The 14471-nt window shown below is 34.1% G+C and overlaps 2 protein-coding genes across 2 annotated transcripts; one reads left to right on the top strand and one right to left on the bottom strand.

Annotated features, from left to right (window-relative positions):
- Positions 1 to 954: 954 nt before the first annotated feature.
- LOC131851299 (uncharacterized) lies at positions 955 to 2487 on the bottom strand. Its single transcript, XM_059201784.1, has 2 exons — positions 1945 to 2487; positions 955 to 1515 (listed from the first exon to the last, which is right to left on the bottom strand). The coding sequence occupies exons 1-2, from the start codon at positions 2224 to 2226 to the stop codon at positions 1231 to 1233; spliced, it is 567 nt and encodes a 188-aa protein (XP_059057767.1). The 5' UTR covers positions 2227 to 2487; the 3' UTR covers positions 955 to 1230.
- A 506-nt stretch (positions 2488 to 2993) lies between these two features.
- On the top strand, positions 2994 to 14173 carry LOC131851199 (activating signal cointegrator 1 complex subunit 2). Its single transcript, XM_059201654.1, has 13 exons — positions 2994 to 3191; positions 3266 to 3343; positions 4370 to 4521; positions 5311 to 5491; positions 6284 to 6481; positions 7241 to 7491; positions 7649 to 7843; positions 8515 to 8655; positions 9323 to 9636; positions 10293 to 10530; positions 11269 to 11422; positions 12119 to 12276; positions 12985 to 14173. The coding sequence occupies exons 1-13, from the start codon at positions 3165 to 3167 to the stop codon at positions 13139 to 13141; spliced, it is 2244 nt and encodes a 747-aa protein (XP_059057637.1). The 5' UTR covers positions 2994 to 3164; the 3' UTR covers positions 13142 to 14173.
- Positions 14174 to 14471: the final 298 nt, after the last annotated feature.

The following is a 14471-nucleotide window of genomic DNA, read 5'->3' as shown; positions in this document are numbered from 1 at the left end:
GATAATGATTATGTTGCCGCGCTTAAAATTATCTATACATATTTTTATTTATATCGCAATGATAAACATTTTTTTTTTCCTGCATACTGTATCCGAATTCTAAAATGTAATCTGCACTGCGAATTTTTATGGCGCGACGTTTTAAAATATTGTGTGTGATACCAAGCTCAACCTGGGTGCTGAACACACTTGTTTGCGCACCTGTCTGTGACTGTGTGTTACATAGCGTATACATGCATATTTTGAGAACAGTAAATAAATTCTACATTCTAGCCCCATAAAATGTGTGGCAAAAACATTGTTCACTTCAATGAATAGGTAGATATTAATATACACTTTATTTCACTTGTAATATTAAGTAATACTAAGTTTCGAGACAGAACAGTTAATGCCACAAGTTGATAATTGGAACTTAGGTAACTAAATAATATAATATCAAAATTGATGGAGCTTTGGCTAATAAATCGCGTGACATATACATTAAAAATTGAACTAAAAGTTTTGCCGATATTAAAAAAATAAAACTATTTTATTTCTAAGATAATAACATTTTTTATTAGTAGGCAACATTCTTATAAATACTTGTTCTGAGAGGCACTTGTTATCAAATTTACATATAAGTATAGGCTACCAAATTATCTGCACTCTCTGAATTCCCTCCTACAGGGTAATATAAAAAATCTTATTAATATTATAAATACGAAAGTTTGTTAGTATGGATGGATGTTTGTTATTCTTTCATGCAAAAACTACTGAACGAATTTTGATGAAACTTTACAGTAATATAGCTTAAACATCAGAATTACATATAGGCTATAAATTTCAAACAAACCGCGGACACAGCTACTATTCAATATTTTTAGAATGAAAATTGCACTTTAAATGAATAGATGTTTCTACTTCAGTATTATCCACTGTATGCTTTGGTAGATATTATAAGATATCATAATATCATACATGAAACAGTGAAGAGTTTGGTATAATTTATTTAACAATTTATACAACCAATAAAATTGTTTGTTATGAGAATCATATCAACTAATACTGTATATTTATAGAAGGGAATGCAGACAAATTTAGTAGCTACCTATATTTCACAATACATATGACTATTGCATCTGAGAATGCAGTCTTAAATGTGTAATAAGTAAGTACAATAATAACTAAATACATTTTTCTAAATAAAATAATAAAATATTCCATTATTTTTACTATTCTTAATAGTAAATGTCATAAGATTTCAAATGAGGCCACCAACTGGTGTAAATCACCATCATAACTTTTTTTAACAGGTTTGAATTTAGGTTTTATTGTTGGCACATTTGGAGCTATGTCAGTCTCTTCTTCGTCTTGGTAGAAGTCCTCTATTTTTGGTTCCAGATCCCGTTTTAACTGTTTCATACCACTAGTGGGTCTTCGGTTCTTTGTAGTTTTCAGTTCGTCCACATTTGCATTTAATGCTATCAAATTCCTATATATTCTATCATTGATATGAAAATTAAGCTTTTTTGTGACCTGGAAATAAAATTAATGATTTATTATTATTTGTATTTTTTGTTATCTTATGAATGTGTCAAAACAAAAAGGCACTGGTATCTATAACTAGTTGATATCTACTTTAGAACTAGTATTAATAATAATAATTTATTTGCTCAAAAACACAGTACAGAAGATGATAATTAAAACATGTAGGTATCATGTGTTTTGCCATAGCTATGGCATGCAAAGTATTATTGTAAAAATTTATACATAAATAATCTACTCAGAGAGAATGTAATAATTGTAAAGTAGGATCTCTGAAGTCGACAATTATAAAAAAAAATTAATTAGTAATAAAAGTTGTTTATTATTATTACTATAGTATTTATTCATTTCTACAAATTTTATGATATTATATGATACCCTCCGTTCCTAAAATTAGGTTTGTATAATTTATCAACTTACTTTAGATGTAAGTTCTCCTTTTTCTATATTTAAATCTTCAACTGCCGGTGGTGGCAATGATTTTTTTACGTCAGATAAGTAACTTGCCAATGCCTCGCTAGAGCACAAAGTGGGCTGACTTAATTCTTTGTCCTTTTGTGAGAACTGTCGACTTTTTTCGGTTTGTTTTGATGTACAAGCAACATCGTAAATTACAGGATTAGGTGATGTCTTACGCACTTTCTGTTCATAATTTCTTATTAGAGTTTTTTTAACTTTAGGGTCTGCACCCTTTTTATTCATATTTAATGGATAAATCTAATATTTTTACAAAAATTTAAGTATATTTAGAAAATAAAAACATATAAATATTACAACCAATTAATTGTTGTGAAAACTTGAAACTATACGAACATGACAATGATATCAATGAAAACTGTAAAGTGAAGGCAGAGAAAAAGTAAAAAGAAACAGAAGTAAAATAAACCATTAAAAGTCGGAAAGTAAACAAAAAATTAAAAAAACAGATAACGTTGACTATTTAAAACATTGTTCGCAGTGATTAAGTCTACGTGATCTGTGGCACAGGTGACTTGCTTGACATTGACAACTTTCTTGTTCAATGTCAGATATATTTTTTAATTTATCTAAGACTTTGGCTATCAAATAGAAACAAATTCAAAATTTCAGTTTCTACTCTACTAGTACCTTACAATAACATTGATTATCATTGAGTTTAGCACTATTTAGATTCGAACATTTTATTAATTTATGCAACATCGTATATGTCAATTTTTGTTTGCAACCAATTCAAATCTAGTATTTTGCTATGATATATCATTTGCAATTATGAAACGGAACTTATTACTACAACTCCCAAAAGTTTTATAAAATATCGATTTTTATTGGTTTAACACTTTTTTTGCATAATATACCAGAATTACAAATTGTATTATGTATACAGCTCATAGAGAAAGTAAATATATCAGTATGATTTACTGATGTCAATCAATTTGTCACATTGAGTGTTAATGTCAAATGCAATTGCATTGCATTTGATTTGTCGACCTTCTTGTTCCTCCCTAACTTTTCATTTAATTTTCTAAATTATTTTTCCTAAATTCCAAAATTGAAATACTCTTTTTCTCTTATATAATATCCAAACATTGGAACGTTTAATATTTCTGGCAGTCTTTATTTTATCATATTAAGCTAAGGATATATGTTTATATTGAGAAATTATGTCGAATAAGTGTGCAGTGTTCACGGTAAGATTAATGATTAGTTTGTGTACAGCCATAATAATTTATTATAAATATTTATATAATTTTCTTTTGAACAGAATCTTGAGTGTTTGCCAGTGGACATACTAACTATACCAGTAACAAATGCGGGCGTTATACAGCAAGTCAAAGCACTGGTAATGTTTCATTGTTTATAATAATATTGAGCAATATGTTCACGGTGATTTGAAGACTATGATTATCTAATCAGATTGTTGAATTAACTGCCATAGCAACTAATTGTGTAATTAATTAATTTAAATTTAATTTCTTCATTTGTTACAATTAAAATATTTTTTATAATTATTCTGTGTACATAAAAAAACATTTGGTTGGGAAAATATTAGGCATAATTTATTGTATTCTAAAATGAATATTTTATTAGTAATGTATATTTTTTAAAGTACACACATTTTTAATTGGCGAATAATGGAACAACTTAATTATATTTTATAGAATGAATATTAAATATAATAAAATATTTTGTTTAAATAAAAAAAGAGTATTATAGAAAGCAACTATTAACTTATTAATTATTTTTTTCTCACAGAAATATCTTGTACTAACTGAGGAGAGCTTAATTTATTGGTGATAGACAAATGAATATTTAAAAATATATATTTTTTTTTATAAATTCTCCAACAATATATTTTAAAACACCTAGACCAATAGAAACAATCATATTTATGAATACATTTTTTTTTTGGAATGGTAAACAGGCAGTCATTACTATTGCCTCTATACATAAACAACTCTATGGACATCAGATTATTATGTGACACTTGTGATATAATATCATAACATATAATTCAATGCTATTCCAGAGTACTAAGATGTCTTACCTCTTATTCTGTGATTTCACTGCCCATTCTAATCCCACAACCAAAACACAGTTTACTAATCAAACTGCTTGGAAGCTGAAAAAGGTGATACTGATCTCAGTGTCACCTCTTTCACTTTGTTGTTAACATGGGCAGGTACAACAACATTTTCAGTCAATACCTGTTTTTCGTATAATTACACCAACAAAAATCACAAATCAAACCTGCTACTATTGGAAGCTAGGTGCAGCACTGCAATTTCTAAATTAACAAAGCCATCAAAATATATCTTTTAAAATTTAAATACAAACATAAACAGAAGATGGTAATTTAATTTTACAGGACACATTTTGGGTGGAGAAGAGAGACTTCATTTTGTATGAGAGTCCTCCTTTAGGTAATGCTATAATTCTGGGAGCGGCCTCAGCATGGAAGTCAAAGATGGAAGTTTATTTAGACAATCTGAAGTGGCTGCTTAGTTTAGAGCATCACAGGTAAATAACAAATAAAATAAGCAACTGATTACATCAGGAAATACACTACTACTACAGGAAAATTTGTGGCAACAGAACAGATCACTGCTTTACTATCTGGGATCAATGCTACAGTTTACTGGTAGAGAATGCTATAAGACATTAAGTCCGCCATGTATATGTGGCGGACTTAAAGCCTTATAATTTTGTGTGCAAAACAATAAATAACTAACTGGATCAGCTTGACTAATTTTAGTCCTGTAAATGATAATTTAAATAATTCTGTACAATTAACACAGCCTATCGATTTAGAATTACAAGATAATTTATTCTGTGATTACAAGATAACAAATAGAAATTTTTAAATTAGTTATAGATATTTAATTTTTTATAATAAAATTAAATATCTATAACATATATACATTTTTTTGCATCAGGTAATAGTCAAACTTATAACCATTGGCAGTAAGGCACTGTGCCAAATGACTGTAGTGGTTTTTTTTATGGATGATAATGAAATGGTGCACCCGCCTGCGCTAACGGTTTACACCAGTGGATGGTGATAAGATGAACATGAGGTCAGGTCAGTTAGCCCATCGTGACATATTTAACAATAATTTATCACAATAGTTTCCAGGGGGAACCACATGGAGGTCAACCTGACATGGTACATTGCTAGTAATGGGGTCATGAGTCCACATTACTAACAATCCCTTTCCCCCGACTCTAGTGGTTGGACACAGTTCCAAATGCCAATAAGGTCTCCAAATATCATAACTTAAGCACTTTGGCCAATTTTCTTTATTACAGGTTTTGGAGTACCATCCTATATCATCCACAATGTATGGACAGTTTAGTATCATTTTTACAAGAGGCAAATCCACCATACATACCACTACATGATAGTAGAGAAATAGAACAATTATATGAAGAAATAAGAAGATTAGTGCTCATTATTTTTAGCAGACTTGTGACAAATAAAGAAAGCAAGGTATATAATTTTAATATTTCAATGTGCTTATCTTCTGATCTTGTCAACCAATTAAAAATAAGAGTGCTCACAATTCAACAAGTATTTATTGTTAGATTAGGTTACAAGTATTTATTGTTAGGTTATTGTTAGATTATAGTTAGATTGTGTATTCACCAATTTCAAATCTTAATGAAAATCTTATATATAAAATTCTCATGTCACAGTTTTCGTTCTCATACTCCTCCGAAACGGCTTGACCGATTCTCATTAAATTTTGTGAGCGTATTGAGTACCCCTAAATTTTTTTTATTTTTTTTATTTTAATTTTAAGGCAAAACAACATTTGCCGGGACACCTAGTTGACTATATTTTTTAGTTCATGCCCCATAATTGATAAAACATAATCTCTAATCATTAAAGTAAAGATTGGTGACATGGTACATTACTCCGTGATATGTGGCTCTGTCAGCCTGTCGGATGGTAGTAAAATTTCAGATTGTTGCAGATGTTAAAGTTTTTATGCAGATAGTTGTTTGTAATTCCAAATACACTCCAAATTCAAAATATATTCATTCATGTAGGTCTATTACCAACTTTTATGATGTGTCAAATATACCGTCAGTTTGAAATAACTTCAAGAAGAGAAGAACTGACAAGAAACTCCACTCATATTCTTTACAAATAAATGTACATGTTTACAATACAGAATCATTTTTAAATTCAAATTTGGGAAAATAGTGTGACCACCTTGCAGCATATGCCATTGCAAAAGTAAATAGTGTATAAATAAAAATAAAATATTGTTTGCAGACCCAATGGATGACCAAAGAATTCATGGCGGACGTTTTGTACAACAATTTTATATTTACAATACCAATTATATGGGATATATGTTTGACGTATGGGGCGGACAACAGTCGCCACGTGTCGCGTATTCTGGAGAGCGTGTTCGCGCTGCAGCCGAGATATGAAGGTGATGCCACGGCTGCAGTCGCTTTTGTTAATGAGGTATTCTTCATTTATATTAGCAGTACGTTTTACTTTAGATTCAAGGCATTGTGTGAATTGTCCAATTATTTCGGTTATTATGGCAAAGTAATTACTGGGGGCGTGCCTTAGTGTTCCGGACTACTCTAATGCTGTTGGGCGCAGCTGGCCTTTTCAGCTTCACAAGACGATAGGGGGCGAGTGCAGATGGCACTCCAAGTCTGTGGAAAGACTTATGGAGCGGCTGAATGCCAACTACCGCCTGACGGATACGACTTTAGTTTAAGGGCTAGGGGTTTGATCTTCGGCTCAGGATGTCATAATTTCACGAACAGGCAACCAGTTGATTGCGCGGTATAATGTGTTTGAGGTCGTTTTCTTCGCCGGCGAGGACGGTGTTACTTTCAATGGTCGTGAGTTCAATTTCTCGCACGGTACAAACATTTCTATTCATAAATATAATTGTTTGTCCAATACAAACAATCATTTTTATGATTTCTGGGTATTTTTTATTTATATTACGTAATGTATTTACAAAAAAGTTTGGGACTTGACACCTCTGTGTGAATTGTCCAGGAGTATTATTATTATGACTAGTTTTTGGTGTTACCATCACCAGAGAATCAGTTATAAATATGAATTGATACACACATATATTTTTGTTGGCTTTTTCATGACAGTCAGCTTTAAACTCACAATCCTTATAGTTTAAACACGGGTAGTAAATCACTAAGTGTAACCATCCTCACTGAAAATTCATTTATTACTATTTTTTTGTAGACCTTCAAATATATAATTCTACAAGTCAACAAAGATTATGATAATGATGAACCACCCAATCTTCCTGAAACGTTTAAAGGCTTCAGTGAGATAAAACGACCTTCAAACTCGAAGAATCAGGATAAACTCACGTTAGATATGCTGAAAGATCTGGTTATACACATGTTAGACACGGCACTGACACTAAGGATATTTCTGGAAGTCTACCCGAAGAGTGTTAAGATATTTAGGAAAACAAATTTTGTAATCAGGTGAGGATATACATATATGCAGTAATTCCCTCTATAACACGGGTATTCCCCCATATAACACAGGTAATAATGTGATTGTTATTGTTACACTACCCTACTTTATCAAATATCATTTTTAAGTCCCAATAAAGAAACGACATTATATATTTGTTTATAGTATAGTCCAAGTGTACGAGTACGGTATACCGTTGCTATATGAGCGAATACAGGAGTTAGCCGAGGCGAGCCACGTGGGCGAGGTTGGTGGCCACGTGGCTGAGGTGACTGGCCACGTGGACGCCGCCCGTGCGGAGCTCGTTGACTGCTTCCGAGAGGTGCTCGCCATCTACAAGAACGCTATATTTAGCGACGCGTGAGTTTTGTTTCTATACAATTTACATAAAACATGTTTGTCTGGTGATGTGTACACATAATACATATTTAGTGTAAAGCTGTCAATTTGACTTTTTTAAAACAAACATACACTTAAATTTTATTAATCAATATCATTACATACATTACTTGATAAACTGATGATGTTTTGTTTATTTGCATCGCTATATTTTATCACTACATATAATAATAGCGATCCCTCCCGGCTTCGAACGAATTCGTTACAAATCTTGAAATTTTTCGGTTTATTCCATACCATGAAAGAAAGAAAGAAAGAAAGAAAGAAAGAAAGAGAGAGAGAGAGAGAGAGAGAGAGAGAGAAAAATATATTTATTTGGCGCATACAAAACAATCATACAACATTTTACAACATATCACACATGTATTATTCATATAAACCTGCATGAAAACTGCATTAAAATCCTTTCCGTAATTTTAAAAATATAAGCGAACAGACAGCGGCGGCGACTTTGTTTTATACTATACTAGCTACTCGCCCCGGCTTTGCACGGGTGTACATGTATTATATATATAAACCTTCCTCTTGAATCACTATCTATTTAAAAAAAACCTGTTGCGTAGTTTGTTTGCGACAGCAACTTTGTTTTATACTATGTAATGATAAATATAGATATGTAATACTCTTTACAGAGGTAACATATCTACACATGTAGAAGACTTCTTGGCTGTGATGATGGATGGGCTGTCGGAGAAGCTGCTCATCCGTGATTACCACGCCTGCTATCCAGTCCATGAAGACCTGGAGATGCTGCGGCAGGTGTATCCTGATATGTATCCTTATAATACAAATGTGTTTATAGTCTTTTGTGCAATTAAGTTGAGTACAATTGATATCACTAGATAACTCAACTCCAAATAGAATTTAATAGAAATAATCATAAGACAGAAGAAACTCTCGAAAGGAATAAATTTTCCCCATTTTTGTATTTTTGTATTCTTTTTCATTATGGCTAATTTCTTATTACAAGTAGCGTAATATTACATTGCCTAACAGACTTTCGTACCAAATCAAATCAAATCTATCTATAAATAAAATCTCTGTTCGGAGTGTTTTTCGAGCTAAAAAGAAACTCAGCTCTTAATCTTTCACATAATTACAAATATACGTATTAATGTTTAAATTAAATTAGGAAGAATAGAGTATTACCAGCATATGCTATTGCGTTTTTGTCAAAAGGAAATAGTCCAATCAGTGGCCGTAAGCCGAACAGAACCACTATAATATGTTTTTATTTCGCTCCAGCAGTTTCTCAGTTTATCGATCAATCAAACAAAGAAACAAACTTGCAGCTTTATAATTTTAGAATTATTATTATATTACGGACTTGTAATCCTCAAGGGTCATGGGCGGCTGTAATCACTTACCATCACATGATTCGCAAGCTCGTCTGTCCCCTATGCTATAAATATATATAAAAAACCCTGAACATAATCCCAGTGATACCGTAAAGACTGATTTTATACTACAAGCCATTTATTCCAATCTGGACGACACTGTACCTGAAACTATTAAACAAAATGGCGTCGTGGCGAATGGCCATGCTGTAGCAGTAGACTACCAAGACGCAGGCCCGTCCACAGACAACGAAATACCAGATAATATTAAACAAGAGTCTTTGATCAGTGAAGTGAAAGATATATTACCGCACCTAGGTGATGGTTTCATATTGAAATGTTTAGAGCACTATGGTTTTAATTCGGAGAGAGTTATAAATAGTATATTGGAAGATAATTTGGCTGAACCTTTGAAAAGTAAGTAATATGTGTTTATTTATTTAAAGAACTTGAACAACTAAAACAAGGTAAAAAAGGCGGTCTTAATACAGCGGAGTAATACATGAACAAGGTACTTCATCTATATATGCGAACTTAATGCCTAATAGCATTCTATACCAGTCAACCATCGCGTTAATCAGAGATAATAAGCTGGTTATGTACTTATTGTCCACAGTTATTTATTTATTAAAAATAACTCTGAACATTTAACACAGCGCCATCTAGTGCCAAAGTAAGCTGAGCTCGAGTTCTGGGTTAGTTATATAAATGAACTAGCTGTACCCGGAATTTCACCTACTTGAAATTTATAGCCCATGTGTTATTCTGATGTATAAACTATATTACTGTAAAGTTTTCTAGAAACCTTTTGCCACGCACAACCATGGGATCACTTTCCAGCTATGGTATTTCCGAACCCATACGAAATATTGAAACTTTCAAGAAAAGAGCTTATTCCTTCTTAATAGACCGGCAACGCATTTGGAATTCCCCTGGTGTTGTGGGTGCTCATGGGTGGCGTTAATCACTTACCACCAGGTGACCCGCAAGCTCACTTGTCCCCTGTGCTATAAAAAAATCACTAACTTTCGCGTTTATGATATTATTAAGATTAAATAAAAATGTCTCTCCAGAGTTAGACCAGACCCTGCCAATAGTGCCGGAGGATCCCCTGGACAAGCACTTCCTCAACACCGGCATACAACGATTGAACGTGTTCGATGGCGACGAGTTCGACATAATGACGCGGGACGACGTGGACCTGTCGCGAATACACGTCGGCAAGAAGAAGTCCAAGTACAAGGACCTAGGGGACATGCTGGACGACAAGATGGACGTGAAACAGAGGATCGATATATATAGCAAATACAAGTTAGTCATTTCTTTTTTTTTTATATTTGACCCTACATTGCTAAGAATATACATATATGCATGTACTAGCTTACCTCGCAAATGTTGTTTTGCCATGTATATTAATATCGCTGTTAAAAAATAGGGGTTGATGGCAGAAGTGTGAAAATTTAGGGTTGTATGTATTGTTAATGCCACATTATAACAAAAAAATTTAAAAATAAATATATAAATTTAGGGGTGGACAACACTACAACACTATTACTTAGGGGTATTAGAATTATTGAATATGCATATAAAAATTTCATAAAAATCGATCAAGTCATTTCGGAGAAATATGGTAACTAACATTGTGACACGAGAATATTATTATAAGATATTTTTTATGGGTTTTGGGCTATTCTTAGGTAAACCTGTAGCACTGCGATCGGCATAGATCTATTGCATTCGCCCTTTTTCAAAGTTCGCTACCTAGACCCATCAAGGGCCAGAAATGAAGGAAATTATTTAATTAACTCTAAAATATAAAGTCATCAGAGGTACGTTAATTGCATTAATTTATTATTTCTTATTTATCATTAACTAGCTGTGCCCGCGGTTTCACTCGCCTGAAATTTATAATCTGTGTTATTGTGATATATTAGCTATATTGTTGTAAAGTTTCAACAACCATTCACATTCAGATGTAACGCCTTCCTTAATATATACCTACCAGTCAACCATATGTGGTGATTTTAATTTAATTGTATGTAATAACAGCCTGGTGTGCGAGGAAACGGCCATGTACTCAGACGAGTATGACGATACGTACGACGCGGAGGGCGTGGAGCCGCCCAGGGCCGCGACCGAGGATGACGAGCGGAGGCCCTTCGTGGCGCCGCGCGTACTGCAGACTGCGCGCCGCACGCAACATGTAAGGAACTAGGATTGAATGCCGACTGTGTATTATATTATCAGCCTCAATGGGCTAACGGTTTAGCACACTACCTTCATACAGCGCCATCTAGTACCGAGCAAAGCAGAGCTTACGCTAGACAACTGATATAAATACATAAAAACATTTTTTTAAATAAATAATTAATATATATAGAAAACACTCAATAGAAACAATCATATTCATGACCACAAATTGTTTGTATCGTGCGAGGGAATCCAACCCTCGACTAATGGAAGTAAAGCAGAGTGCTAAACCTGTAAGCCACCGAGATAAAGTTTTTATATACAATAATACAGTCACAGGACAGTCTTGATATATATGAACTATACATGGACATAACATTGTCATATGACTTCCATGCTACCTTATTTTTTTATACTATATTGATGGAAAACAAACATACAGCCCATTTGAATGTAACCATAGCCTATGGACGCCTGAAACATCAGGGGTCTCACGTGCGCGTTGTCGATCCTTAAAAACGTTAATATACGTTTCTTTAAAAACCCCATGTTGTAGTATCTTAATAAAACCTCGGCAGGTAGCTTATTTTACAATCTAAGACTACGCGGGAGAATGCTCCTCTGAAACCGCTGTCCGGGACTATACTGGAGACAATTTATACCAAAGGCGTTTAAAATTAACAATTAACATGTTGTAATATAATTATAGGAGGAATCTGAAGAAGAATCTGAAGTGGAAGAGGAGAAACCGAGCGGAAGTGAAAGGAACAGGCTGGACTTCTGCTCCAACCCGGAGGAGATACGCGCCAGGAGAGAGGCTAACTTCCAAGCAAGGAGAGGGAAGGGACACCGACCACCACCGCCTAGGTACGTATTCAAATAAGGATATAGGCCACCCGACGGTAACTGGCCACCGTCGCATTTGTAAATGAAAATCTACTTTCAGCATTTATGACCCCTGCGATTAATACCCAGTTCAGTTCAAAAGGGGACCGAAATTACGACGGCCTGAGCCGACGTTCGAACCTCTAGTAGTGCTCTCAGACTAAAGTCATATCGGTCTGGCGGGAGTTGGCCTTCAGCCGCTTCATGAGTCCTTCCGCGGGTTTGGAATGTCATCTAACCTCGCCCCATATCGTCTGGTTGAGCTGTAAAGGCTAACTGCGACCAACAGTATTCATACGTATTCATACAGAATGGCGTTGCTAATTAAGGTACCACGGGCTTTAGACTAAGTTGTCCTGCGTGCCTTGTAATTTTACAGCTGTGTTACACATTAATGTAAACGAGCCTTTCAAGGTTTTTTTTTTAAAGGATGATAATGGAATGGTGCACCCGCCTGCGCTAACGGTTTACGCTGGCGGTGCACCAGTGAAGGTAATATGATAAACATGAAGTCAGATCAGTTAGCCCAACGTGACAAATTCACCGGGAATGTATCACGATGGTTTGAGGAGGAACCGCGTGGAGGTCGATCTGACATGGTACATTGCTAGCAATGGGATCATTAGTCTTGCAAGATTATTGTATTGAATTTATTTATTAAGTCACCAACATGTACCTTTTTATTTCCAGCAATGTGGATGTGGTGGGGAAACCTCGAGGTCAAGGTCAAGAGAAGGACGTGGTACACAACAGGGAGAAGAAAGAGAAGCACAAGTCCTCGCGAGCCAACCACAACAGGCGTCAGGGCGCGCAGTGGAAACGGACCCAAGGACTTATACCCTCATAGTACAGTATTAACTGTTCAATCTCCATTACTATAATTGTAGCACGGACGTTAAAACATCAAAATCTGGTTTCTCAAATATAAAGCTGAGCGCTAGCGGAAGAACTATACGTAGAGTATATATAAGCAATCTATAGAAAGAAAATTTAAAAAAAAAAAACGCTCACACACATGCACACAAACATGCACACATGCAATATCGCGCACGTGCACACACATACACGCAAATTCATGTGCGACACTATTACAACTACAGACGCACGCACTCACAGTTATACAATATGAAATAAATAATGGGAATAATATATACCCCTTTGCTACATTTTTATACCATGCTATTGCATAGCATTATATATAATCTCCATATATTTTTATATACTTAAATTAGCTTAAACAATACTATTAAGGTTATTTTCTATGCATAAGTGAAAATAACAGTACCTAATTGAAAGTCTGATAAATGTCTTTTAAAAGTTATAAAATAAATGAAACTCACATTGACACCATTACACGAATAAATGCCAATTAGGGTTAGTTCTTTTTAGGGGTAGGCCCTTTGATCTATAAAGGGTTCAAGAGCTCTATTACCTTCAGTAATGCTATAATATAGTATTCGGTAACGCTGCAGATGCTTTTAGTGATGATTAGTGCATAGAGACAGTCCGTTATTCAAACAAGCTCTTTATTATAGCCGTCTTACATAAAATTATTAATAAAAAAAAATATTAAAATACGTATCGTAGTATTTTTATCAGTGAGAACTCAGATATTACGATTCATCGGATATCTGCCGTTTGATTGGCGGATTGGTTGATACGCCCCGCCTCTTTTGGAAATGCACCAATGGAAAGGTCTTTCTGTAAATGCTTTTCGTTATGATTAGTAGATATAGACAGACCGTTATTCATACGAACTTTTTTACCATAGCCACGTAAATTAACAAGTATATGTAATATAGTCTTATAATATAATAAAAAAAGGAATGTGTGCTGGGGCACAGTAGAAGTGAAACTTCAACGGACAATGCGATATATCGTCTACTAGCAACGGTAACGCATTTTCGTGACCGAAAAATCCTAATACACCCTGTCTATATAGAAGTTTCACTTCGAAATAGTTATTACATAAGTACAGTACGATTTCCATCAGTGGAAGCTCAGACATTATTAGGATTCATCGGATGACTCGTTTGATTGGCGGATTTGTTGATACGCCCCGCCCCCTTTTAAAATGCACCAATAAAACGGAACTCCAAACGATTCTAATAATGTGAGAGTGCCTTTGGGGTCATACATAAATTATGTCACACTTTAAGGCCGACGAAATGTGACAA

This window comes from Achroia grisella, unplaced genomic scaffold (genome assembly GCF_030625045.1).
Source record: "Achroia grisella isolate CSIRO2021 unplaced genomic scaffold, CSIRO_AGI_Agris_v1 utg782, whole genome shotgun sequence".
NCBI lineage: Eukaryota > Metazoa > Arthropoda > Insecta > Lepidoptera > Pyralidae > Achroia > Achroia grisella.
Note: the sequence above shows the minus strand (reverse complement) of the source record. Positions and strands in the feature narration are given on the sequence as shown.

Bases quoted from the DNA above. Each gene is read 5' to 3' on its own strand.
- LOC131851199 (XM_059201654.1), top strand. From the start codon at position 3,165: ATGTCGAATAAGTGTGCAGTGTTCACG. The intron at 3,192-3,265 runs GTAAGATTAATG...TCTTTTGAACAG, and splicing joins ATAAGTGTGCAGTGTTCACG to AATCTTGAGTGTTTGCCAGT. The intron at 5,492-6,283 runs GTATATAATTTT...TATTGTTTGCAG, and splicing joins TGACAAATAAAGAAAGCAAG to ACCCAATGGATGACCAAAGA.
- LOC131851299 (XM_059201784.1), bottom strand. From the start codon at position 2,226: ATGAATAAAAAGGGTGCAGACCCTAAAGTTAAAAAAACTCTAATAAGA. The intron at 1,516-1,944 runs GTAAGTTGATAA...TTTTATTTCCAG, and splicing joins AAGGAGAACTTACATCTAAA to GTCACAAAAAAGCTTAATTT.